The following is a 26,978-nucleotide window of genomic DNA, read 5'->3' as shown; positions in this document are numbered from 1 at the left end:
ATAAGACGATATTAAGACAAGCAGAGGTTCCCCAGAGTTGGGAACTCCTCCCAGGACCACGCTTACATGGTGTTGGAGGATTGACTCAGGCATTCCGCACACGAGATTCCCTTGTGTGGGAAGATCCAGAAGGGACTACCGGACGCTTTCAGCCTTTAATAGCTGATATAAGCACCAATTTATTGGGAAGAGACTTGCTGGAATCTTTAGATGTAGTGATATCCTCAGACACCTCTGCAGGACACCACACTCACTCCTGTGAGACTGCTAGACCCAACCAGCACCCCCAGTACTAACTGCCACTGTTCGTAACAGAACTCCCCGCTTAGATTGGCTTTCTAATGAGCCTGTCTGGGTGGAACAGTGGCCTTTGCCTAGGGAGAAGCTAGAAATTTTAAAAGAACTTGTCCAAGAGCAGTTATCTTTGGGACACATTCGTCATTCTCGGAGTCCATGGAATACTCCAGTCTTTGTGATTAAAAAGCGCTCAGGAAAATGGCGCCTCCTCCAAGATCTTCATGCAGTTAATAAAACCATGCAGATTGGGGGCTCCCCCCAAAGGGGTTTGCTGCTTGCTTCTGCAAATCCCACAGGAAGTCCAGTCATAGCTATTGATATACAGGATTGTTTTTTCTCTGTTCCCTTACACCCACAAGATTGTAAACGTTTTGCTTTCTCTGTTCCTTCTATTAATAATGCCAGCCCTGCCGATAGATTTGAATGGGTGATACTGCCCCAGGGCATGGCTAATAGTCCTACTATTTGTCAAGAGGATGTTAATTCTCCCGTATATTCATAAGGGCCTTAAGGTTTTTTCATTATATGGATGACGTGTTAATATGGGGAGAATTAGATACAGATCTCTCCGCCCTACGTGATTTTCTAATCCCTGCCTTAAAGAGAAGTGGACTTAATGTAGCTCCTGAGAAGATACAGCTAATCCCTCCAATATCTTTCTTAGGCTCAGAGATTTCCCTAACGCAGATTCATCCTTTAAAACCTTGTGTTACTTTTCCTTCTAATCTCACTCTTGCTTCTTTACAAAGTTTTCTTGGAAATTTGAATTGGCTTAGGCAGTATCTTTATCTGCCTACGAGCTGCCTGCAACCACTGTTCGATCTGTTAAAAGGAAACAAACAGCCCTCCTCAAAGCGTATGTTAACCCCCGAAGCCTCCTTGGCTCTGGAAAAAGTTAACCCGGCTCTCCAGGACCTGCACCTCGTTCGGTTCTCCCCCTCCTCTCTGGTAAATCTTCTAATCTTTAACTCCACCCCCACAGTAGTGGAGGCATTGTGGCAGAAACATGGCGTTCTCGAATGACTTCACACGCCAGTAGGCGGAGCTCCAAGACTCCTTACCGAGATTGATGCCTTAGCATTTATGGTTTGCCAAGGAAGAAACAGATCGGTTCAGGTCTTAGGAAGGGAACCAGATTCAATCATTCTTCCCTTTTCTCTCACTGATACAGAATGGCTCATACGCTACCATTCTCGTTTTGCCATAAGTTTAATGGGTTTTCTAGGACATTTAGATAATCATTTTCCCTCTAATAATTTGATAGCTTCTTTACCTCTGTTGCCTCTACTAGTACCTAAACTTTTCTCTCGAGATCCTATCCCCTCTGCTCCTACAGTGTTCACTGATGGTGGAAAAAAGGGAGCTGCTGCCCTTATATATTATCCAGACCAGCAATACCCCAAACCTCTCTTTACTGAACTTCCTGATAATTCCCCTCAGTACAAAGAACTTTATGCTGTTTTCCTTGCATTAAAAGCTGTACCAGAATCCTTCAACCTTTTTTCTGACAGTGTGTATACTGTTAACTTACTTCCATGGCTTGCTCGATCTTATGTAAGAATTGATGACAACCCACTTTCTCCTCTTTTAATTCAAATTGCCTCTATGCTCTGTTCTTGAACCCAACCACTGTATGTTCAGCACCTATGCTCCTACAGCCCTCTTCCTGGTCCCCTGTCTGAAGGGAATGCTGCAGCCGACCACCTTGCCTCCACAGGAATTCTCCTAGCCTCTGTCTCCAATCCTGCTGACTTTCATTCCCTAACCCATGTTAATCTTAAAGGTCTTTGAGCTCGATTTCCTGATATTCCTCTGCCACAGTTAAAACGTATTCTTGCTACATGTTCCTCCTGTGCAGGTCTAATCAAAACACCTGCTATTAAAACTCTGGGGGTTAATCCTCGAGGTTTAAAAGCCAACACTCTTTGGCAAATTGATGTTACCCACATACCCAACTTTGGCAAACAAAAATATGTGTTCGTCTCAATTGATACCTTCTCTAAGTTTGTGTGGGCTACAGCTCAGACTGGAGAAAACTCAAAAAAGCTTATAAGCCATATGCTCTCCTGTTTTGTTGTAATGGGCTTACCTATTCAACTTAAAATGGATAATGGACATGCTTTTACCAGCAAACAATTTAAAGATTTTTGTTCCCTCTGGAACATTACTCATACTACAGGCATTCCGTATAATCCACAGGGACAAGGAATTGTTGAGAGGGCCCATCAAACTCTTAAGGCTCAATTAAATAAAGAAAAAGGGGAAATGTACCCCCCCCAATATCCAGCTGGCAAAAGCCTTAACTACATTAAATCTCTTTAATATTTACAAAAACTCAGACCAACCTCCTATTATTCTTCATTGGCAAACACCACCCACCCTCCCAGCTATTAAAGTCAAATGGAAAGACCCACTTGATAAAATTTGGAAAGGACCTGGCCCCCTGTTGATTATAGAGGGGTTTCGCATGCATTTTTCCACAAAATTACTCCAAGCCTGTTTGGGTTCCTGCCCGCCATGTCCAGCAATACCAACATGATGGCGCTGATATCCCTGAAGAACAAGAAACACTGCAAGAAGACTGGCTGCAAGAGGACTGGCTACAGGATGCACCCCAGGATCCATAATACAGCATGGCAGAATCTAAAAAAATCAGATTCACAGAACTCTTCCCCCCCCCCCCCGCCGAATGTCTTATGCTATGACTGGCCAGTTGTGTTTTGTGAGTGAGTGAGTGAGTTAAAAAAAATTTGAGTGAGTTGAGTAACCAAAATTTTTGTACAACCCATTGTGCTCAGAGTACTCTGAAAGTTAACTGACTTTATATAAAACGGCTGGACGCAGCCATGGTTTCTGGAGACATCCAGAAACAATCCAAAATTGTTTATTCCTCTTTTTTATTTCTTTTTTAAGTCTTGATATAAATATGAAATGTTTAGTCTTAAACTGTGCAAGTAAAGATGGTTCAACTATGACAGTAGATCTAAATTCAGATTTGAAATGATATGTCTTAGTTACAAGTTTTTCTCCTCCTGTGTGTTATAAACTATATGTTTAATATGCGTATTTCAGGTTTGGTTAACATTAACTTAACGGTTAAAATGTAACTTTGAAGCTACATTCTTACCAGGAGAGGTAAAATCAATTCATTAAAGTAACTGAGTGTTTAAGGTAAAACTCTAAATATTCAATGTGACAATTCATCATCTCCTAAGTTAAAATACAAATCCTCTATACAGGACATTTTTGGAGGGCCCCCAAAAATGTCCTGTAAACTATCTCGTGGAAATTAATCCACAACAAATTTGGCATCAATCTGACATTGTAAATGTACAAAAAAAAATTGTCACTAAAATGTGTTAACTCTCTAGTAACCTGAGTTTGCTTAAAAACCCAATGTAAAAATAGTTAAGAATCAATATATGGTATGAAAATTTTGCTATACAGAGACTACTACATGAGGTCACATAAGATGACCTTTACACAAAATTATAAAGATACCTAAACCAATTATAATCATTGAGTTATCAATTGTAGTAAACTTCTAATTTGTTACAAAGTTTTTTCATAAGTAATTGACTACAGCTATGACAAGCCTTCGCATAAAGAAGCATCTGCTCATATAGAATCCCCAGAAATCCATCTTGGACCCCTGACCTCTGACATCACCCACAATTACAGCCATCCCCTGAAACCCATGATGTGACCTGACATGATCTGGAGAACCTGATTCACAGACTCCAAAGGACAAGACTTTCCTACTGCCTTTCTCTCACCCATCGGTGTCTGCTCTTCCTGCTTCTGTTTCACCCATCATGTTTTGGCGATTCCAGGTCACTCTCTACAGAGAAGAAAAGTTCCAGTGGCTGTCCTCCTCCATCAAGATAGACGTGTGGCATTTATTTCCTGGCCGTTGACATTGGACTGATGCTTCTATAGAACTTGCTGGACACTCCCTTTATACTGCTGGACTTCTTGAAGAATGACTGTAGCAGTTCATAGAACTTTCCGCCAGCTAACTCGGGATTTTGCAACGCCAGATCACCCCTCTAGCACCTCGGCTTATCAGGCCCCCACTCCTCCACCCATCAGGCTCACTCTGTCTCTTGCTACTCTTACTTATCCCTCCCTGTCTTGTGCTAGTTCTTTTTGAAGACACTCACACGCTATCATTCTGCTTTCTTCCCAACAGGTTTCCATTCACCCCTACACTGCTATTCCCCTGACAGAGATGAAACCTTTTACAGACATTGACCCAGTTATATATGGCCATTAAGTAAGAGGGAGATGTTGGGGAATTGTGAGGATATGGTTGAGCTTGGAAGGGCTTGAGCCTGAGGGGTGTGTCAATCCTGTTAGTCTCTCTCTCTACGGAGAGGTTGAGCAAGGAGGGACAGTAGAACCCCAAAAGGTGTGCCTCTTATCAGTCTCCCTGCCTCACAAAGTGCCCCGCACTCCTGATACTATGGCCATTAGTTAAAAAGAAAGGGGGATATGTTGGATAGTATGCCAGCTCCCCCTGGCTTCTGCTTAACCAAGCACTGGTATGCCTATATAGGGATTGGTTTGATCCCATTCAAAGTGGTCTATTTACATAAATCACTTTTACATTTACATAAAGCACCACACTCCCTCCAGGGCATTAGTGGTTTAGTGGTAAAATTCTCACCTGCTCTTCCCCCCCTCCTTGTCACACCCTGATCCTCTCCTTGTCACACCCTGATCTTCCACCAGTCACTTTTCGCTCCACCCTCTCTCTATATCACATCCTGTTTCCACCCTACTTGGAGAGTATAAAAACAGCTGCTCTTCTGATTAAAGACACTTGGAAATTGCTTTCTGGCTCCGAGGGTTCCAGAGTGTATCTCCTGCAAAGTTAGTGCGGCACGGGTTCCTGATCCCTCTCCCACGCAGCAGCCTAGATCGGCTCCAGTTGAGTTCTCTCCAACCCAGAGAGCACTAGCTCAGGAAGAAGCACCCTCAGGCTATCCTGGCAACAACACACCCCATATTTAAATTGAAAAACTATAGTGGCTACCTAGGGGGGAGAGGGAGGGCAAAGACTTTCAGTGGTGGGAAAGATGTGAAATTTTAGTCCTATCACTATTTAGTCTTATCACTAGTAATATGACATATGGGGGGGATAGATTTATTACCCCAGTTCCCTAACTGTCTAGATCATAGCCCTAAGTACAAATATTAGCTATCATCTAAACATTTAATATCTTAGATTTGCAAGATGATTAAAACTCTGATAATGGGATTAAATTTTTCAAATCGTTCTAAAAATGTATCTGAAAATATAGCTTTGTAAACATCTAAATCAACTACAGTTTTAGGCCAGACAGATCAAGACGATTTGGCCTTGTAGGTATCTAAAATACAAAGAGGTTCAGATACCACCAAAAGGGCTCAAAGCATAGTGAAGTATATTAATATAGATACTAACCATTGGATTATCATAGAAAACACCCCCCAACTAACCTGGCTATAATAATAACTAATTGTTGATATTTTAATTCTCTCTAAGATCACAAGAAACCCCTTGCATTCTCTTCAAGACCCTCATTTCTCCTAGTCCTGGTACCTCTAGGACATGGCCATACTTCTTGATATTATTTCTCTATGATTCCTTACCACCATACCACTTCTGTCACCTTCAACCAAATGCTACCGGTGCTGCCACCCCACATTATGCTGTGACTGGAATCCTGCTGTGAACTGTCACCATAGACACCAAGCCTGAGAAGTCAACCTCCCAACTCTCCAAATCTGGTGAGACCTTTCCTAACACACAGGACTACCTATATCCACTATATCCACGTGAGGGCACGTCATTTAAATAAGTAACAGATAACAGATGAGTCTAGGGTTCAGGGTACTGGATACAGCTGTACACATATCCATAAGCAAGGGGCAATTATATAACTCAAAGTCAAAGTGCTCAATAATCATTGAAATGCCTAAAGAAGGCATCATAAATTCTATGATTGATTGTACTTAGACCAAATTAGCTGGGCAGTCTAGCAGAAAGGCCCAAAGAAGACAGATCTCATAAAGCTAACTCTGGCTGGGCTCAACAAATGATGCTCAACGCCTAAACAGCTGAGAGAAAACCTAAGATAATCAGATAAAAAAATGACTACAAAAGTTGGATACGGGCAAGAGACTGGCCCACTTAATAATGGCCTGTTTGGTCCATATCACACCACCTGATCATCGGGGGCCTAGTTAGGGAATCCTTGGACCCCATACACATATGATGGGCCAGTCTCCGAAGAGATGCTGGGTATCCTGTCCTGCCACTCAGAAAAGACTGGTCCTGAATGAGTGCTGCCTGCAGTGTTCCTCAGAAGTGACCATGAGCTATAAGCTCAGACCAATAGGGATTTAGAAACTACACAGACTCTGGTGCTGTGTGTGTGTGTGTGTGTGTGTGTGTGTGTGTGTGTGTGTGTGAGAGAGAGAGAGTGTGTGTGACTGTGTGTGTGTGTGAGAGAGAGAGAGAGAGAGTGTGTGTGTGAGAGAGAGAGTGTGTGTGTGTGTGTGTGTGGTGTGTATGTGTGTGTGAGAGAGTGTGTGTGTGACTGTGTGTGTGTGTGAGAGAGAGTGTGTATGTGTGTGTGTGTGAGAGAGAGAGAGAGTGTGTGTGTGGTGTGTATGTGTGTGTGTGGTGTGTATGTGTGTGTGAGAGAGTGTGTGTGTGACTGTGTGTGTGTGTGTGAGAGAGAGAGTGTGTATGTGTGTGTGTGAGAGAGAGTGTGTGTGTGTGTGTGGTGTGTATGTGTGTAAGAGAGTTGTGTGTGACTGTGTGTGTGTGTGAGAGAGAGTGTGTGTATGTGTGTGTGTGTGTGAGAGAGAGAGTGTGTGTGGTGTGTATGTGTGTAAGAGAGTTGTGTGTGACTGTGTGTGTGTGTGAGAGAGAGAGTGTGTGTATGTGTGTGTGTGTGAGAGAGTGTGTGTGTGACTGTGTTTGTGTGACTGTGAGTGTGTGTGTGTGTGTGTGTGTGTGTGTGTGTGTGTGCCCTAATCCAACTTTCTAGCCCTTTTCTCTACTCTGACACCATCCTCTCAGACAATATTCTTTTTTTTTTTTCCTCCTCCAGGGTTATTGCTGGGCTCGGTGCCTGCACCATGAATCCACCGCTCCTGGAGGCCATCTTTTCCCCCCTTTTGTTGCCCTTGTTGTAGCTTCGTTGTGGTTATTATTATTGCCCTTGTTGACGCAATTTGTTGTTAGATAGGACAGAGAGAAATGGAGAGAGGAGGGGAAGACAGAGAAGGGGAGAGAAAGATAGACACCTGCAGACCTGCTTCACCGCCTGTGAAGCGACTCCCCTGCAGGTGGGGAGCCGGGGGCTCGAACTGGGATCCTTACGCTGGTCCCTGCGCTTTGCGCCACATGCGCTTAACCCACTGCGCCACCACCCGACCCCCTCAGACAATATTCTTATCCAATTTCAAGCTAGCAACCAAACTCAAGCAAAACTACCATAGTTGTGTGGCCTCAGGAACATGACTGAAATTAATTTCCTAGCTTTCTTCTACCCTAAAAGCACTAATCTCATCTGCTCTAATCCTACTTTTTGGTCCCTGTTCACTAACCATCCTGTCTCAACTTAGGTCATGCCACCTTCTAGACACCAAGTTACAGATGCTGCCATGACTCCACCCCGACTTCTCTGGGCAGACGACCTCACCCATGTGTCCTGGACCCTCCCATCTCCAGAGCCCTGCCCCACTAAGGAGAGACAGAAACAGGCTGTGGGTGTGGATAGACCTGTCAACACCCATGCTCAGTGGAGAAGCAGCTACAGAAGCCAGAACTCCCACCTTCTGCACCCCAAAAATAATCTTGATTTATCCCAGTGGGGGAGAAATGACAGGATGAAGATAAGGGGACTCTGACTCTAGCTCCATCAGCACCAGAGAGACAGAAGGAAAAGGAGAGGGACATGTGGAGGTAGCTATGATGTTATGAGCGAGCGGCATGGAGGGGAAGGGACGGTTGAATCAGAGAAAAAAACGGGGGCAACTACTATAAACATGGACAGATAGTTGTGGAGATGATGGTTGGCCCATGTCTACAACTTTAGGGGAACTCTGGTGGATTGCAGTGGAGAGAGTGAAGATTCAGAACTCTGGTGGTGGGAATGGTGTGGATTCAAACCCCTGTCGACATGTAATTCTGTAATATAAAAATAAATAAATTTAAAAAATAAAGAGAGACAGACAGAGTGACACCTGCAGCCCTGCTTCACTGCTTGTATAACTTTCCCCTATCAGGTGGGGACTGGGGGCTCAAACCCATGTCCTTATGCATTGCGATATATGCATTCTACCAGGTGCGCCACCACCTGGCCTCTCTTCTCCCTTTTCTGACAAGAAAGATCAGAAGAATGAGATCTTCATTCTCCAATAACTTCCAACAAAGAATTCAAAGCATAGTCCAAGATTAAGTAATAGGATAACTAAGTAATCAATCCATTACTGGAAGTCAGAGGTCAGAGGTGGCACCTCAGGGGCTCACTGTGAACATACGGAGGGTGTAGCACACTTAAGAGGAGGCAGTAATTCCACCACAAAGATGGAAATAAGTACAATAGTTATGACTGTTTGCCCAGTAGAAGACAATAAAATGGTTCCAATAAGATATAACTGAAGTGTGACTGTTTTCCAATGGCTGGATATTGAGAATTTGGGGAAAAGGCTTTGCATAGACTGGGAATACCCCTGATTCACTCTGAGTTCAGTGATTTTGGAGATTTCGGAATAGAAGAGACATCTAGCTGGACCTTGGAGAACAAACAGGACTGTAAGAAGAGAGGACATTCTGGGAAATGAGCAGAGGTAGAAAGTTACAGATTTACCCCACCCATGTGTCCCGGAGCCTCCCCTCCCCAGAGCCCTGCCCCACTAGGGAAAGACAGAAACAGGCTGGGGGTGTGGATCCACCTGCCATCACCCATGTCCAGTGGAGAAGCAATGACAGAAGCCGGAACTCCCACCTTCTGCTCCCTATAAAGAATTAAGGTTCTTACTCCCAGAGGGGAAGAAACGATAGGGGGAAATGAACAGAGGGCCCTGAACCCCAAGTCCATTGGAGCCTGAACAAAGGAGAGTGAAAAGGGAGGGACATTCAGAAGTAGTAATAGGTGTAGGTGTGACTTAGAAAGGAGGGGAAAAGAGGACCATAAATAAATGTGCAAATATTTATAAATATAGGTCATTATAGAAATAATAGTCAACCCATATCTGTGACCTTAGGAGAAGCACTGTAGCTTCAGTGGAGGGGATTGGGAGCACAACTCTGGTGATGGAAATGTTGCAGAGTCAACCCCTGTTACCTTGTAACCTTCTAGATCAATATTAAAGCACTAATAAAATAAGTTACAGAAACTTCAAGGCAGGGTGGAGGTCATGAGGTGAGCTAGATGGAGTGGGGGCTGGGGGAGGTGAGAACAGGAAGGAGAAAAGGAAGACTGCTGAGGACCAACTAGGTAACTAGCTCAGCGTGGAAACAGGAGAGAGTCAGCTCAGGATTCAAGGCCAAAGGCGTCACACTTGCCTGTGAATCTGTCAGAGAGCCGGACTTTCAGAAGGGTCTTTACATTTCCCTAGATGTCAAATCCAGCCCTATAAAGCCTAAAAATAAAGGTGGGGGGAGGGCTGTGCTTCAGATCAGTGTGGACTTGAGAGCCAAAGTATCAAGGTGTGCATTTTAGAAGAGACTGCAGCAAGAAAAGGTTTCCCTGCTGCCAACGGATGGAGTTCAACGGCCCTTAGCCCATCTGAATGCCTACTCATCTTCAGTCCCTCCAGCAACATACTTTTCATAACAGTCATGGGTAGCACAGCTCAGAAGCTAACAGGAAAATTAAAGAAAAATCTCTAGATGAGTTATAAGATGAGGTAGGACAATTCTGCAGGTTTTTTTTTTTTTAAACTCCAGTATTAATTGAGAAAGAATCATTATCATATCAATAGCTGGGTTAATTAGCTTTCACTCAGGGATGGCAACACAATATTATCATTATATCAATGAAACACGGACACCTAGCCTGTAGTCATAATTATGCAAATCTATCTATACACAGACCTTCTGCCTCTCTCTCCTGCATATTCAACGAGACCATATCAGGAAAGTCATTTGAAAATGAATGGACTGGAAATTCCCTGAGAAACAGAGGCTCCCTGTGAGAGATGTGCAGACAGGGTGAGCATGGCTGCAGGAGGCCCTGAGTAGCACCAGGGGACTTGGGGGGGGGGGTGAGTGCCAAATGAAGAACTAGAGGAAGGGGAAAAGCATCCCTCAGCAGCAGCCCCCCCCCCCCCCCCCCCGCACTCCTCCACTGTGCATCCTCCTCCTCCTCTTTCCCCTTCTTCCCCTTCGCCTCTATCTCTATTTTGGAATTAATCTTCCCAAACACGTCAAATAGGCTTTTTCCAACATGACCAGAGTAAGCCATATGACAGTGAACATGTGGGACTAGGGCTGAAAACACTTATCATTACTTTAAAAATCCAGAGTGGACAAGGAGGTTATCTCAGCAGCAGATAAAAGGACTTGCATGCATGATTATTAATGAGAAAGATAGGAAGAGAGAGAAAGAACCAGACATCACTCTGGCACATGTGCTGCATCGGCAGTGAGGCACAAATAAGAGAGAAGAGCTGCCGCTAACTCAGCACCAACGCTCTGGTCGCCACCCTGGCCCGTCTTCTTCGAGAGCTGCTGTGGACACTTTTAGGACCTAATCATCTTCCTGGGCACCTGCAGGGAGCTATTTCAGATGCTGCTTCCGAGAAACCAAACCCTGACTGGGCTGGACCTCTCACGCCGCCTGCTATGACCTGGCCACCTCCACAGCTGCTGCCCGGTCAGGCCTGGCTGGGCCCTGACACTGCCACCCTCCTCCTCCTTTATACTCACTGCCCACTGCAGACAGGGTGGGCACTCCCAGACTACGTGCTCCATCATGCCGGACCTCAAGGCTGACTCCGTCTCTGTTACAATTCTGTGTCCATGACTTGACAACTGTCAGAGGGAGGGAGAACCGAGAGACACAAACACGTTCAAAGTGACCATTAGTGTCTGTCTGTGATGCACCAGGAACCTTGAGCTTCTGGCTTACAGCAACTTTGCTAGTGCAGCTTCAGCCATCACTAGTGGCTGTGGAGTCCAGACCTACCCAGACACAGAAAGTCTTCAGGAAGGGTCAGACAGTGACAAGAGAGTACGTCCTAGAAGTCAGAACAAGATGACGGTTTGGCTGAAGGTGAGATGCACTGATACCTGCCTTGGGAACATATGGAATGTACACAAATTCCTGTAAATCAACATTTTCTCAATGAATTGATATTGGATTTGGTGGAAGGAGGGATTAGTTAGAGAGGGAAAGAGAGAAGCAGAAAAAGAAGGAGAAGGAGGAGGTGAAGGGGAAGGAGGAGGAGGTGAAGGGGAAGGAGGAGGAGGTGAAGGGGAAGGAGGAGGAGGTGAAGGGGAAGGAGGAGGAGGTGAAGGGGAAGGAGGAGGAGGTGAAGGGGAAGGAGGAGGAGGTGAAGGGGAAGGAGGAGGAGGTGAAGGGGAAGGAGGAGGAGGAGGAGAGGAGGAGGGGGAGAGAAGAGGAGAGGAGAGGAGAGGAGAGGAGAGAAGAGAGGAGGAGGGGGAGAGGAGAGGAGAGGAGCAGCAGAGGAGGAGAAGGAGAGGAGAAGGAGAGGAGATCCCCTGCAGTGATTGACTAAAACAGCAGTTTGAAGAAACCCAAACTCAACAGAGCAATATAAATTTTCTGACGATAGCTCAAAGCTATAGTCCCAGGATGCTCAACAGAACGAGATACAGGGAGGAAACCGCACCAAAGCAGAAGAATGGTGAGGGAACTTGCGGGTGAACGCAGGCAGACTGTGAGGGCCGGGTGGCAGCTGAGCTGGTAGGACACAGGCACTGCCCTGGTGAGGGCCCAGGCTGCAGAGCCAGTCCTCAGCTGCAGGGCGGCTTCCAAAGGGCAGGGCAGTGCTGCAGAGCTCTCTCTCCCTCACTCTGTCTCTTGTCCTGTAAGAACTATGCCCACCAGGAACAGCGGAGTCAAGTAGGCACTGGACTCCAATGATAACTATGACAGAAAAAGAAAGAAAGAAAGAAAGAGATGAAGGAAGGAAGGAAGAAAAGAAAAGAAAGATAAAAGAAAGGAACACTTTGAAAAAAAAATATGCCAAAGGTTGAAATGGATAAGAAACAACAAAAACAAAGTAGCACTAGAAAAAGTACGACAGTAAGGGCTGGCTGGGTGGTGGCGCACCTGGTTAAGCACTCACATTACAATGCACAAGGACTCGGCTTCAAGCCTCTGGTCCCCACCCACAGGAGGAAAGCTTCACGAGGGGTGAAGCAGTGCTGCAGGGGTCTCTCTCCCTCTCTACTTCCCCTTCCTCTCAATTTCTGGGCCTTCTCTATCCAATAAATGAATAAATATAATAAAAAAATTAAGATGAGAGATAAGGAACAACATTCACATCGTAGGAGCACAAAAGAGAGAAAGGGATTGAGTTCACATTTGAGGAAATATTTGCTGAGAATCTCACCACATAAAAGAAGGTGACCAAGCCCCAGACTCAGGAGGCTCAACGAGCTCCGAGAAAAAATGCATCTGGACATGTAACAGTCACCACAGCACCCAGCACGTAGACCAGCACAGACCGGCTCTCCTATGATTGTGTGAGACGTCCCACAGAAGGTTCTGTCAGTCAGGGAGTGTGGCCTTTACCTCCCACTATGGCCTAGTGCCATTCTGCCCATGTCCACACTGTCTGTGACCTGGGGCCACGTCCAGCACGTTCATATGTGGCTCAGATGTCGTACCCACAAGTGAATGATCCACTAGAAATACCGGACCGCTCTTTCACCAGCATAATTTCAATAATTCCGGAAGCTTTTCTAAAACTTCAGAACTGCGTCTGACATTTGCTCATGATCTTAAATAAAAATATGTTCTAAAGAACAAGAAGGCTACCAATTTCTTCATGGTTTTTTTTTTCTTTCAATGAATTCTCTTATCAGGGCCAGGCAGTAGCGCAGCAGGTTAAGCGCACATGGTGCAAAGCTCAAGGACCAGCCTGAGGATTCCGGCTCCAGCCCCCAGCTTCCCACCTGCAGGTGTGTGTGTGTGTGGGGAGTCGCTTCACAAGTGATGAAACAGGTCTGCAGGTGTCTTTCTGTCTTTCTCTCCCCTTCTCTGTCTTCCCCTCCTCTCTTGATTTCTCTCTGTCCTATCCAACAACAATGACAGCAATAAAACAAAAACAACAAGGGCAACAAAATAGAAAAAAATGGCCTCCAGGAGCAATGGATTTGTAGTGCAGGCACCATGACCCAGAGATACCCTGGAGGCAAAAAAAAAAAAAGAATTCTCTCATCATTTTCACTGACAGGAAGTAACTCTCCTGACAGGGCAATGGAAATGGCTGACATTAACCTATGTGGAATTTTGACGGAATACTGTGGCCGTCTGAAACTCCAGTCAGATGCAGACAGGTTTTGCTAGTTGAGGTTTGAATTGAAATTTATTCAAACATTAGCACATTCCCATCTGCTCCGCTGATAACCGAGGGGAAAGAAAGCCCCTGATTTAATCTAGGGCCCAAAATGGCAGTCACTGTCAATCTTCACTGTGCTTGTCGTCTGCAGTTATTAGTTAAAAAAAAAAAATGTTGCAATTTCTCTCACCAATGTCACAAATAACTGTACCACTCAGAAAAATTGAAGAATTCCAAATTGAAACATAGATAGATACCAATGAAGTTGGGGGATTGAACTATGATCTTTTCTTTTTCTCAAGTTTTAAAAAGTTTTCTTGGCAGTTGGGTGGTGGTGCACCTGGCTACGTGCAGACATTACACAGTGCAAGGCCCTGGGTTCAAGCCCCTGGTTCCCACCTTCAGGGGTAAAGCATTACAAGAGGCAAAGTAGTGCTGCAGGTCTCTCTCTCTCTCTCTCTCTCTCTGTCTCCTCCTCCTTCCCTTTCAATTTTCCTCTGTCTCTATACAAAATAGAATAAATAAATAAATTTGTTTAAAAAAGAAAAAAGAAAGTGGGTGAGGGAGATAGCATAGTGGTTATGCAAGAGACTATGTCTGAGGCTCCTCGGTCCCAAATTCAATCCCCAGTACCACCAAAAGCATTAACTAAGCAGTGTTTTGGTTCAGAAAAATAGTACTCAGGGTGGGCCAGTGGCGGAGCACCTGACTGAGTACGCCTATCACTGTGCCCAAGGACCCAGGTCAAGGCCCCCGTCCCCATCGCTGGGGGTGGGGGTAGGGGAGATACTTGGGCAGGAAGCAGTGCTGCAGTTGTCACTTTCTCTCTTTCTATCTCCTCGTTCCAACTCAATTTCTATCTGTCTTATGCAATAAATAAGTAAATAAAAAGTTTTCTTGTATCTGTGTTTTAAAGTATCATATCTGACAGATATATAGTAGGGACCTGATTTAATCGTCACAAAGACCCAGTGAAACTGATGTTATCCTCATTTTGCAGCATGGACATTCAAAAAAGTGAAATATTGGGGGTGGGGGGAAGCGCAGCGGGTTAAGCGCAGGTGGCGCAAAGCAAAGCGCAAGGACCTGAGTAAGGATCCCAGTTCTACCCCCGGCTCCCCACCTGCAGGGGAGTCACTTCACAGGCGGTGAAGCACGTCTGCAGGTGTCTATCTTTCTCTCCCCGTCTCTGTCTTCCTCTCCTCTCTCAGTTTCTTTATGTCCTATCCAGCAACAACAGCAGCAATGGCAACAATAAAAATCTCGACAACAACAAGGGCAAAAAAATGGAAGAAATGGCCCCCAGGAGCGGGGGATTTGTTGTGCAGGCACCAAGCCCCAGCGATAACCCTGGAGACAAAAAGGAAAAAAAAAGGGAAAGATTTAGTGAACTACGGAGGGCTGCCTGGTGGCTGCACACCGCATCTCCCTTTGCTCCACAGCTGCCCTCCACTGTGGCGGCTAGGAGGTGGACTCAGCAGTTCCGGGACTCCCTGCAGCCAACATTGTGAACCTGTGCTGAGCTCTGCCCACCCGACGCCTCTGTAGACACGGGAAAAGCCCCTACTACTCCTGCTCAGCTAGCAAGCTGGCTGGGCCTTTGCTGCGGTAGCATCAAGAGCATCAAGGTCACACACGGGCATTCATCCTTGGCAGGGCAGACTTATCAGACATGTCGGGGCCGGGAACCAGTAATTGCAGGAAAGTCAGCTTCCTGGTCCCCGTTCAGCAGTTAAGGAGGGGGTCTTCCTGGAGCCAGGAGTTCTTACATAAGCTTCTGACTCCCCACCTATTAAAACAAGCACACTGGCAGACCAGTTCCTTGTGGCTCTGAGCATCCTCCTGGGGGCTGGGTGTGTCCTCTATGCTTCCAACTGCGCTGGGTTTAGTTTCCTTCTGGGTGGAGCTTTGATTCTGCATTTCATTCACTCCTCTCTGAAAGGTTAAGTAACTTGCTTACTCAGTCAAGAAGTGCATGATGGGGAGCTGGGCGGTAACACAGCGGGTTAAGAGCATGTGGTGCAAAGCACAAGGACCAGAGTCAGGATCCTGGTTCAAGCCCCCGGCTCCCCACCTGCAGGGGGGTCACTTCACAAGTGGTGAAGCAGGTCTGTAGGTGTCTGTCTTTCTCTCCCCCTCTCTGTCTTCCCCTCCTCTCTCCATTTTTCGCTGTCCTACCCAACAACCACGACAACAATAATAACTACAACAATAAAAACAATAAAAAATAAAACAATAAGGGCAACAATAAACAATAAAACAATAAGGGCAACAATAAACAATAAAACAATAAGGGCAACAAAAGTGAATAAATAAATATTTTTTAAAAAGAAGTGCATGACGGGAATGCAAAGCATGTCCCCACTGTCTCTGGCAGGAAACTATGTAGTGAAATTCATTCTGTATCTGGTAAGCCCAGATACCCAAGAGAATTTTACTTGGTTGGTTGGTTGGTTGGTTGGGTTTTGTTTGTTTGTTTGTTTGTTTGGTGGGGGAGAGAGGTAAGTTAGTTAAGCTGCCTGGCGTGGAGAAGCCACTGCTTTCACGGGGAGTCGCTTCTTCTTCTTCTTCTTCTTCTTAATATACTCTTGATCTTTAATAAAAGGAATAATAGAACTTATATCTTCAACGAAACAATATTTTATAGCATGTAGGCTGACAGAAGTTTAAAACTATAACCACTCTGAAAAGTAATTTAGCATTTCATTTCTTTCTTTCTCTCTTTTTATCTTTCTTTCTTTTTTTCCTCCAGGCTTATCAATGGGACTCAGTGCCTGCACTACAAATCCACTACTCCTGTAGGCTATTTTTTGTCCATTATTGTTGTTGTTACTGTTGCTGCTGCTGTTGTTGTTGGATAGGACAGAGAGAAATTGAGAGATGAGGGGAAGAGAGAGGGGGAGAGAAAGAGACACCTGCAGACCTGCTTCACCACTTGCAAAGTGACCCCCTTGCAGATGGGGAGCTGGGGGTTGAACCGGGACCCTTGTGCCGGTCCTTGAGCTTCACACTATGTCTGCTACTGCCTGGCCCCCAATTTAGCATTATTTTAAAAAGTTATTTCCATGTTCTGTGATCTACATACCAACTGTGTTTACAAAGTACATTATAAGCAAAGTATCCACTGAAATGTAAATAAGAAATAAATGTTGGCATACTCGTGCTATTAGAACTACCTAGTAGTGAGACTGAATTCATCATGGCTCCGTGCAAACATATGAAACCACAAAAGACAAAACTGAGCAGGAAAGTCATTTACACACTAATTTTCTGTGCTTTGCTCCATGATAAGCACCTCTGCTCTGTGAGACCAGGACAATTTCTAGACAAGAACATATTCCAAGCACTGAAGAGGCATGTTTGAGTTTTTAGTCATCAAAGCCACTCAAGATTCCAACTACTAGTAAAAATGCCCCCAGTCTCGAGCAGTGGGCAATCCAAAAGGAAATGAGAAGAGCTCCTGCGTGTCAGGTGCTACGTGTCGGTTCTCACTCAGTCTTCTGTGGCCCACCTCCCCAGCCGGACGAAAGGCCACACTCAGCTCTATGTCATTCGGGGGCTTCAGAAGAGGGATCCTGGTGCCTTCTCCTGAGGAGAGCTTGGGGAGATGCTGGGGTTCTCTGTCCTGGACACGGTATAAAAAGAGAGAGAAACGGGGCCAGGCGGTGGTGCACCTGGTTAAGCACACATGCAACCATGCACAGTGATGGGTTTGAACCCTCACTCACCACCTGCAGGGGGGGAAGCTTCAGGAGTGGTGAGCAAGCACTGCTAGTGTCTGTCTCTCTCTCTCTCTTTCTCATCTCATTTCACTCTGTCCTATCAAATAAAGAAAAAAGGGGTGGTGGGAATAGCTGCCAGGAGTGGTGGGTTCCTGGTGCAGGCACTGAGCCCCACTGATGGCCACAGTAAGTCCTGTGGGCAGCCAGGCATTATAGCACGATGCAGGGCAGCATAGGAACCCCTCCCGCTGAGCTGCAGGGTGCAGGTGGGTGCGTTCCAGATGCTGGAAAGGTGCTTCAGAGGCATGTGTTACTGATAACCAGAGGCCACACAGAACAAGACTCAGCAGATGTTAGACTTTGCTGGAAGCTCTGAGAACCAGGGTTCTGGGATGGGGAGGCAATATAATGGCTCTGCAAAAAACTCTCCTGCTTGAGGCTCTGAGGTCCCAGATTCAATCCCCAGGAGGGCTCAGAAGACAGCATAATGGTCACCTACAGAGGAAAACCCATAAGGTTAGCAGCAGACTTCTCCACACAAACACTACAGGCCAGAAGAGAATGGCAAGATATCTATCCAGTGCTCCATGAGAAAGGCTTTCAACCAAGACTACTGTATCCTGCTAGACTGTCATTCAGACTAGATGGAGGCAAAAAAAACCTTCTCAGACAAGCAACAGTTGAAGGCACCAACTATCACCAAGCCTGACCTGAAAGAAGTTCTGAAAGGTCTTCTATAAACAGACCACCATGAATATGCCATATATCCAAACACTGTAAAAGTTTAGAATAATGGCATTACAATATCTTCAGTCTATAATATCAATAAATATCAGTGGCCTGAATTCACCTATGAAAAGCCACATAGTAAGAAGATGGATCAGAAAACACAACCCAACCATATATTGTCTGCAGGAATCCCACCTAACTTGACAAGACAAACACAGACTCAAAGTGAAAGGATGGAAAACTACCATCCATACAAGCCAATGAACCACAAAAAAGGACAGGAACAGTTAATCTCATATCTGATACTACAGACCTTAAAATAAATCAATTAAAAAAAGAATTCAGAAGTTCTAGGGGGCTTGATGGTGGCATACCTGACTGAATGCACATGTTATCAGCTGCAAGGACCTGGGTTAGAGCCTGTGCTCCCTACCTGTAGGGTGGGAACTTCACAAGCAGTAAATCAAGTACTGAAGGAGTATCTGTCTCTGTTTCTATCTCTCCTTCTTCAATTCCTCTCTGTCCTAGCAAACAAATATTTTTTTTTAATTAAAAATATAAAAAGGAAAAAAAGGCTTTCAAGAACAGTAGGTTCATATTGCAGGCACATAGCCCCAGTGATAACCTTGGTGGCAATTAAAAAAAAAATCAGAAATTCTTTTAACCTACAGAAACTCAATTTTCCACAAAAGGAGGCTATTTTGAAAGTCATACATGATTGAATGAACAAATCAATTAATTAATTAATTTATTATGCTAGAGTCTTCTCAGCTCTGGTTTATGGTGGTGCAGGGGATTGAACCTGGGATTTTGGAGCCTCGGGCATGAGAGTCTCTTTGTATAACCATTATGCTACCTCCCCTATCCTACATGAAATCTGTTAAATTCACTTTATTGATATGCTTTCATTTAAGGAGATAAGTGAGAATACAGGTCCCAAAAGGATGAGAGAGGACCTAGTGGGGGTTGTATTGTTATATGGAAAACTGGGAAATGTTATGCATGTACAAACTATCATATTTACTGTCAAATGTAAAACATTAATTCCCCAATAAAGAAATTTTTAAAAAGGAGATTAAGTGGCTCTTAATTTAAAACCATCTAATAGTATCACATCAAGTTTTTAAGGGGTGAGTAATACAGTTTTACACAATCTGATCATCTGGACTTTCAGAGGTTTGAAATGTCCTTGAGCTATTCTTACTGCGAATGGGTCCTGTTTGTTTTGATGGCAATTATTGACATCTGGGAAGCCCAGGCTGGCACATCACCCAACACAGTCTGTTCAAGGGACAGTTCTGACACAGCTTTCAACCTTTTAGCAGCCAGTGGAGCACCTAACACATGGTAGGCATTTCATGACTATCTGTGAATGCACAAATACAAAAATGAATAGATGAATGAAAAGTTCAGCCTGCTATTTCCTCTGACGGTATGAATGTATTATCTGTGTTGGGAAGAGTTAGGGCATTTTCATAGCTCAGCCTTCTGAAGTGGACTGCAGTCTCATTGGTTCCTGCTTAATGAAGCTTATTAAAGATCATCCACTGTTATTTCCTTTTTTCTTTTTTTATATTTATTTATTCCTTTTTATTGCCCTTGTTGTTTTACTGTTGTAGTTATTATTGTTGTTGTTATTGATGTCGTTATTAGACAGGACAGAGAGAAATGGAGAGAGGAGGGGAAGACAGAGAGGGGGAAAGAAAGATAGACACCTGCAGACCTGCTTCACTGCCTGTGAAGTGACTCCCCTGCAGGTGGGGAGCCGGGGGCTCGAACTAGGATCTTTACACTGGTCCTTGCGCTTTGCGCCACCTGCACTTTACCCGCTGCGCTACTGCCCAACTCCCTATTTCCTTTTTTCTTTCCTCTTGTTTTGACTGCCTCTTTCCCCCACCTGCAGGAAGGCCACTTCACAAGTGGTAAAGCAGGTCTGCAGGTGTCTATCCTTCTCTCTCCCTTTCTATCTTCCCTTCCTTTCTCAATTTCTCTCTGTCCTATCCAAAAAAGTTGAAAAAATGACCACAGGAGCAGTGGATTTGTAGTGTCAACACTGAGCCCCAGCGATAACCCTGGAGGCAAATAAATAAATAAACAAACATACAAATCAACAAAAGCCATAAACACAGACCCATTTTGATTGGATGTGAGGTGGCTAGGTCACAGAAAAGTGGGCTCTGTTCAGACTCTGTACTAACAGGCATTTCCGAGAGGCCCGTGATGCTCAGGAAAAGCAAGAGACAGGAAGGTGTGGGAACGCAGGAAAGGACAGTGGAAAATTATATCTGGAGAACAGGAAAGAGCTCACTTCCAGGGACGTCAACAACCAACAACCGTGAGCCCATGCTAAGGAGAAACGTTGCCATCAAAACCCCTCACCTTTGCACCCCTCGCAGGTCAAGGCATTGTAGTGGTAACCAGACGCTCTGTCCCCGCAGACGACACACAGCTCATCTCCTTTTATCCTTCCTGCTGACGCGCTCAGTCTGGCTTTCTTGGTGACGGGAATCTCTGTGGCCTCAGCCTCTCCTGGGTAGACAGTCTCTGCGGGCATTCGCCTGAGTTCATACAGCGCAGGGGGGTACCACTCATCAGGTTGCTGCGGGTAGAGACTCAGGCTGGAGTAGTAGGGTGGTGGAGAGACCTGGGGCTGGACTTGGGGAAAAGGCACATTGTTGTACTGGGGGTATGGTTCCACTTCTACAGTCTGTCCCAGAGGGCCTGGCACTTGCTCGGTCAGCACACCTGGACAAAAGTGACAACAAGACCAGAATTACTGCCATCATTCTATCAGTTTGAGAGGCAGTGAGCTGATGGTTCAGAGCTGAAATGTTTCACTACAAATAAATAACAAAGCTTCTATACAGCAAAATCTATAAAGAAAATTAAATAGCCAGTTTAAATCTCAGAACATAGATGCAAATAGAGAATAACCCAGATGTTCATATCATTGATACGTAAAGGACTCTTGCAAATCAGCAAGAAAATATCCAACCTTCTAAAAAAGGAAATAAATAAAAACATTGACAATTTTAAAAAGAATGTTGAACAGAAGAATTTAATTTTCTATAGTAAAAGGATAAGGAACATGGACAGATTTTAGAGATAAAGTCATAAGCATCTTACAAGCATAAAATTTTGCTTATTCTTGTTGAGTATTAAATAGAAACTATAAAACATAAGTTTTCATCTTCAAATATGCAAATGATTTTTGTTTTTTTTACCAGTGCACTGATCAATCCTGATTTATGGTGGTGTAGGGAATTGAACCTGGGACTTTGGAGCCTCAGGCATGAGAGTCTCTTTGTATAACCATTATGCTGTCTACCCCTGCCCCAAATGTGTAAAGAATTTGATCATACACACACACACACAGACACACACACAGACACACATTCTATTAGTGTAATTCAGATACTTTTAATCCAGAAATTCTACTGCTAGGGGTTTTATCTTATTTTCTATTGATAGAGAGAGAGAGAAATTGAAAGGGGAGGAGGAGATAGAAAGGAATAAAGACAGACAGACACCTGCAGCCCTGCTTCACCACATGTGAAGCCTCCCCCTGCAGATGGGAATGGGGGGTTGAACCAGAGACCTTGCGCATGGTGACCTGTGCACTCTGCTGGGTGCCCTGTCAGGACCCCAGGGAATTTGTTTCATTTGCATATGGTTGAAAAAAAACTTCATGTGAAGATGTTCATTCGTAGCAACATTGTTGGAAATAATTTAAATATCCATCAACAAGTCTGGTAACTTAGTTTATATCCACGTACTGAAATCCCAAGTAGACATAAACTAGTGATTTAGGTCTGTATAAATCAACACATACTGACAATGTAATAATCATAGATATTTATGAGCTAGAATAGAGTCCTCCCAATCTAAGAAAGAAAGCAAAGGACAGTGCAGGGTGAGTCCCCAAGAGACTAAGTCCTGCTGGACGAGGAGGCATGATGAGCAGGTTCAGGGACTCAGAAGGAAGAGGGGCCCCTGAGGGGAGCAGGGAACCCAAGTCCCTTTGGTGAGGGGAGAGGCTGTCGTGGCTGGAGGAGCAAGTGGTCTGACACCTGTCTCGGGGAAGTGTGGGCAAACTGGTCTGAACAACAAACCTCCAGGACATCCACATTCCTCCGTAACGCAACACTGGACTTGAGAAAAGTTGGGTCTGCTTTCTTTCTCGCAAAGTGTGAGGTGGGTGACGTAGCCCCGTTTATAAGTGAGTAGCCCAAGACGCACAAGTTAGGCAGCTTTGCTTCCAGGGCAGGAAGTCGTGGTGACTGAATTCTGACTTCAAATCCCATAAAACTCCTCTGAGATACTTTCAGTTGTGTGGTGCCTTGAAGCCTGCTAGTGAATGCCTTTCTCTTCCTCCCTCTGTGCCTGAGTTCAAAGTCTGTAACCTAGAACAAGACAGGCGGTACGGCAGATTCCACCCTTCCTCCACTAGCTGTGTTCCTATTACTCTAGTCCTTGAACATGATTTGCTGTTTCCAAACTGAAGGTCTTTCCTACATGCTGCTTCCAGAGCCTGGGACCTGGCACAGCTACTCTCTCTGAGAGCTTCATCTTCCCAATCTCCTCTTATCTCTAACTTTCTGTGTGAGTACTGCTTCTCTTGGGAATCCTGGTTCTCCTGATGGAACTAGCTCTGTGTATTTCCCTGTCCTGTCTGACCTCTCTGCTCAACTAAAAAGAGTCAACATTGGATGATACTACAGTTCTTCTTACCTAAGATTCTAAGTATAAGTCCTCTGCTGGGCCTCTCAAGGACCTTACCCTCAGCAATGGTAGAGCAGAAATGGTAGGGACAGCCCCACTCTCTGAACAGAGCTGGTCTGCCTACTCTGCCCCTCGAGGAAGACAGGTCCTGACATGAGAGCAGCCTAGAATGTCCCAGCTGTGACCATGGACTGTGAGCTCAGACTGACAGGGACTCAGAGGTCACACAGGCTCTGTGCTGAACATGGACAAACATGGGCCCTGGGTCAGATAGATGGGGTTTATAATAAACAGCATTTATATACTTTTCCCATATTTGGGAGCTACTCTCTGCCCTGATCCAGTTTTCTAGCCCTATTCTCACTCTAATACCATCTTCATAGACAGTACTTTCAGTGCACCTGCATGTTAACTGTTGAACTCAGGCAAAAATTATTGAAGTCAGGGTCCCTGGAATATCCCTAAAATAGACTGCCTGAATTCTTTCAACATGAAGACCCCAAATGCCATCTGCTATGTTTAGGTTCCTGATCATTAAACAATTTGTCCTGCTTTACATCTTAATGCCTTTTAGCCACCAAGCTGCAGATGCTACCATGACACCAACCTGACTTCCCTGGGCAGATGCCCTCACCAATGTGTCCTGGAACCTCCCCTCCCCAGAGCCCTGCCCCACTAGGGAAAGATAGAAATGGGCTGTAGGTGTGGATCCACCTACCAAGACCCTTGTCCAGTGGAGAAGCAATTATAGAAGCCAGAACTTCCACTTTCTGTATCCCATAAATATCTGTGGTCCATATTCCAAAAGCGATAAAGAATTGGGAAATTTCCAATGGAGGGGATGGGATATGAGACTCTGGTAGTGGGAATTATATGGAATTGTACCCCTCTTATCCCACAATCTTGTGAACCATTATTAAATCACTAATAATAAAAAAGGAATCAGGCTGGGGAAAAGGATCCACTTGCCAACACCCATGTCCAGTGGAGAAGCAATTACAGAAGCCAGAATTCCCACCTTCTTCACCCCATAAGGATCTTTGGTCCATGCTCCCAGAGGGATAAAGAATAGGGAAGCTTCCAATGGAGGGGATGGGACATGGAAATCTGGTGGTAGGAATAGTATGGAATTGTATGCCTATTACCTTATAATCTTATTAATCATTATTAAATCACTAATTTTTTTAAAGGCTAGTGGTCAAGGGGCATTAGAATTCAGAACTTCTGAGGTCAGAGAGATAGCTCAGTAAGAGATCACAGGACCTGCATACCCACAGCCCTGAAATGCATATATCAGTGCTGAGCATACTCTGGTCTAAGTACTTGCCCCACCACCACTCATTAACATAAAAATAAATTATTCAGCAAACCCTAACAATGGTCTTTTCAAAGGTAACCCTACTGCCAAATAATTTGATTATAGCAATAACTATCTATTGCTTTCTTGGAACGGTCCCCTTTCTCTATAAAGCCCATACATCTCCCAGTCCTGGAACCTCTAGGGTGGGGCTCACTTTCCTGTATGCTTCTCTCAATTCACACCAACTGATACTGGATCTGCTGGTACCAACCTAATCAATGCAGCTTGTACCACCTCAGCATGCTTCACTTCAGACTGTGTCCAGAGACTTCAGGCATGGAATGTCAACTCTGCAGCTTCATTACTCTGGTGAGACCTTTCCTAGATCATAGGACTCCTTAATTCCATTTCAGGTGGTGCGCTTCTTAACAAAACCTCAAAACCTAGATATAGACCAGGGCCCATGAGATAGGGCATATGTACATATGTATCCATAAGTTAGGAGGAAATATATACCTTAAAGCAAAAGTGCATCATAGTTTGCAGTGAGTCAGTAAATGCAGCAAGCAAGTAGAAAGACCTAGAAAGACACCTTAAAGTACATAATGAAACAGTTTCTACTTAGACCTAGATACCCTCTTCACCTACCCCTATTACACATCTCTCAGTCATTCCAAAGCTAACCTTGTCAGATAAAGTCAGGACGACAACAACTAACTAAGGGCAAGACACTGGCACACTTTAGTGATGACTCTTTAGTCACTATCAGGCCACCCCATCACTGGGGCCCTAGTCAGGGAGTTCTGAGATTCCCACACAGACATGATGGGCCTAGACCTCTAACAGATCCTTCTCTCCATTATCACTGGTCATCTTCATCAGGAACAACATAGGACCCTGCCCTCAATGTGAACCAACAATGGTAGGGAATGTTCCATTCTCCAAAGGGAGGCTGGACAACATACTCTACCTATCACCTGAGGAAGATGGGTCCTGAAATTAGTGCAGCCTGGAATGTTCCTAGCTGTGACCACAGAATGTGTGCTCAGACCTACAGGGATGCAGAGGTCACATAGGCTCCTGTGCTGAATATGGGCCCCAGATCAAATTGATGGGGTTTACAATTAACAATATTTATACACTTTCCCCATATTTGGGAGCCACTATCTTCCCTGATCCAGCTTTCCAGTCCTTTTTCCAGCCATGAAACCATCTCCCCAGACAATAACTTGAGTGCACCTGCATGTTAGCTGTCAGGCTCAGGCAAAAACTAGTTGGGTCACGGGCCCCTTGGAATATACCTAAAATAGACCTAATAGCTTTTACCAAAATGGAGACCCCCCCAAATCTTCACATGCAATGTTTTTGCCTTTAGGTTCATGATTAGTCAACAATTTGTTCTGCTTTATATATTAACTCTTTTCCAACCACCAGGTTGCAAATGCTACCATGATGCCAACCAGACTTCGCTGGGCAGATGACCTCAACAATGTCTCATCTTCCCCAGAGCCCTGCCCCATTAGGGAAAGAGAGAAACAGGCTGGGGGTGTGGATCCACCTGCCAACACCCATGTCCAGTGGAGAAGCAATGACAGAAGCCAGACCTCCCACCTACTCCCCACAATGAGCCTGGGTCCATACTCCCAGAGGGATAAAGAACAGGGAAGCTGTCAAGGGAGGGGATGGGATACGGAGACCTGGGGGTGGGCATTGTGTGGAAATATATCCCTCTTATCCTATGGTATTGTCAATATTTCCATTTTATAAATAAAATTAAAATAAATAAAACTCCCAAAGCTACTAGAGATAAAAAATTAAATAAATCATTTGAAAAAGAATTGGAATGATTCAGGACTTTTCTTTTACAATGACAATGTAGAGCATATGCATATTCAGTGTTTGTTGAAAAGAAGGCTGTGTTGCCCTGGCCCCAGAATTGTCTGCTAGAGTAAAACCTTTACAATAATTTGATGTGAGATACAAAAAGCCATTTTCCTCATTCACACCTGAATTATCCAAATAAAGCCAGCAGGTCAGACAAAAAGCTTAGGCAACGCGTCTTTTCTTACGGCCACAAAATGGAAGAACATAAAAATATGAAGTTGTTTATAGAAATATAGACAGAGAGTTGTAGAAGTAACAGATGACCCTTATCTACAATCTTAGGAGCACTGCTGTAGCTTCCAGTGGGGGGATTGGGGACACAGGACTCTGGTGGTGGGAAAGGTGTGGAGTTATACCCATGTGATCTTGTAATTTTGTAAATAAATATTAAATCACTAATAAAAGTAGAAAAATATGCAGTTGTTAAAGGAAAAAGGTAAAATGGAAGAAAAATTTTGTATATTTCCTAACTATATGTGTTAGAATTTCTAGGTTGAAGAGGGCTGAAATGAAAAGCATTCACCTGGTGAATACTTACAACTTGATCTTAGCAGGTAACACACCTGATTCTCAGGCAGCCCCATCACCACCCTAACCCAGCTTCTCTCTGCCCACAGGTCCAGCAAAGTTAAGCAACCTGCCAGAGGTCAAACAATCAATAGTAAGAGAAGCCGGGTCTGGGCAACCTGAGGGGATACGGGATCCTACCCCACCTGCCCATCCACACAGTCTCAGCAAAGAAGACCAAGCAGATGCCCAGCTCAAGCCAGGTAATGTGTCAGGCTAGG

General features: G+C 44.7%; 1 protein-coding gene across 9 annotated transcripts in view; it reads right to left on the bottom strand.

Annotated features, from left to right (window-relative positions):
- NR1H4 (nuclear receptor subfamily 1 group H member 4) overlaps nucleotides 1–26,978 on the bottom strand; it is a 123,739-nt gene that overhangs the window by 34,906 nt on the left and 61,855 nt on the right. For all 9 annotated transcript variants that reach the window (XM_060195625.1, XM_060195629.1, XM_060195630.1 and 6 more), the window contains one exon: nucleotides 20,664–21,029. In XM_060195625.1, coding sequence (XP_060051608.1) covers nucleotides 20,664–21,029 — 366 coding nt within the window. The remainder of the gene's footprint in view (nucleotides 1–20,663; nucleotides 21,030–26,978) is intronic.

This window comes from Erinaceus europaeus, chromosome 7 (assembly GCF_950295315.1).
Source record: "Erinaceus europaeus chromosome 7, mEriEur2.1, whole genome shotgun sequence".
Taxonomy (NCBI): domain Eukaryota; kingdom Metazoa; phylum Chordata; class Mammalia; order Eulipotyphla; family Erinaceidae; genus Erinaceus; species Erinaceus europaeus.
The sequence above is the reverse complement of the archived record's forward strand: the minus strand, read 5'-3'. Positions and strand labels throughout refer to the sequence as shown.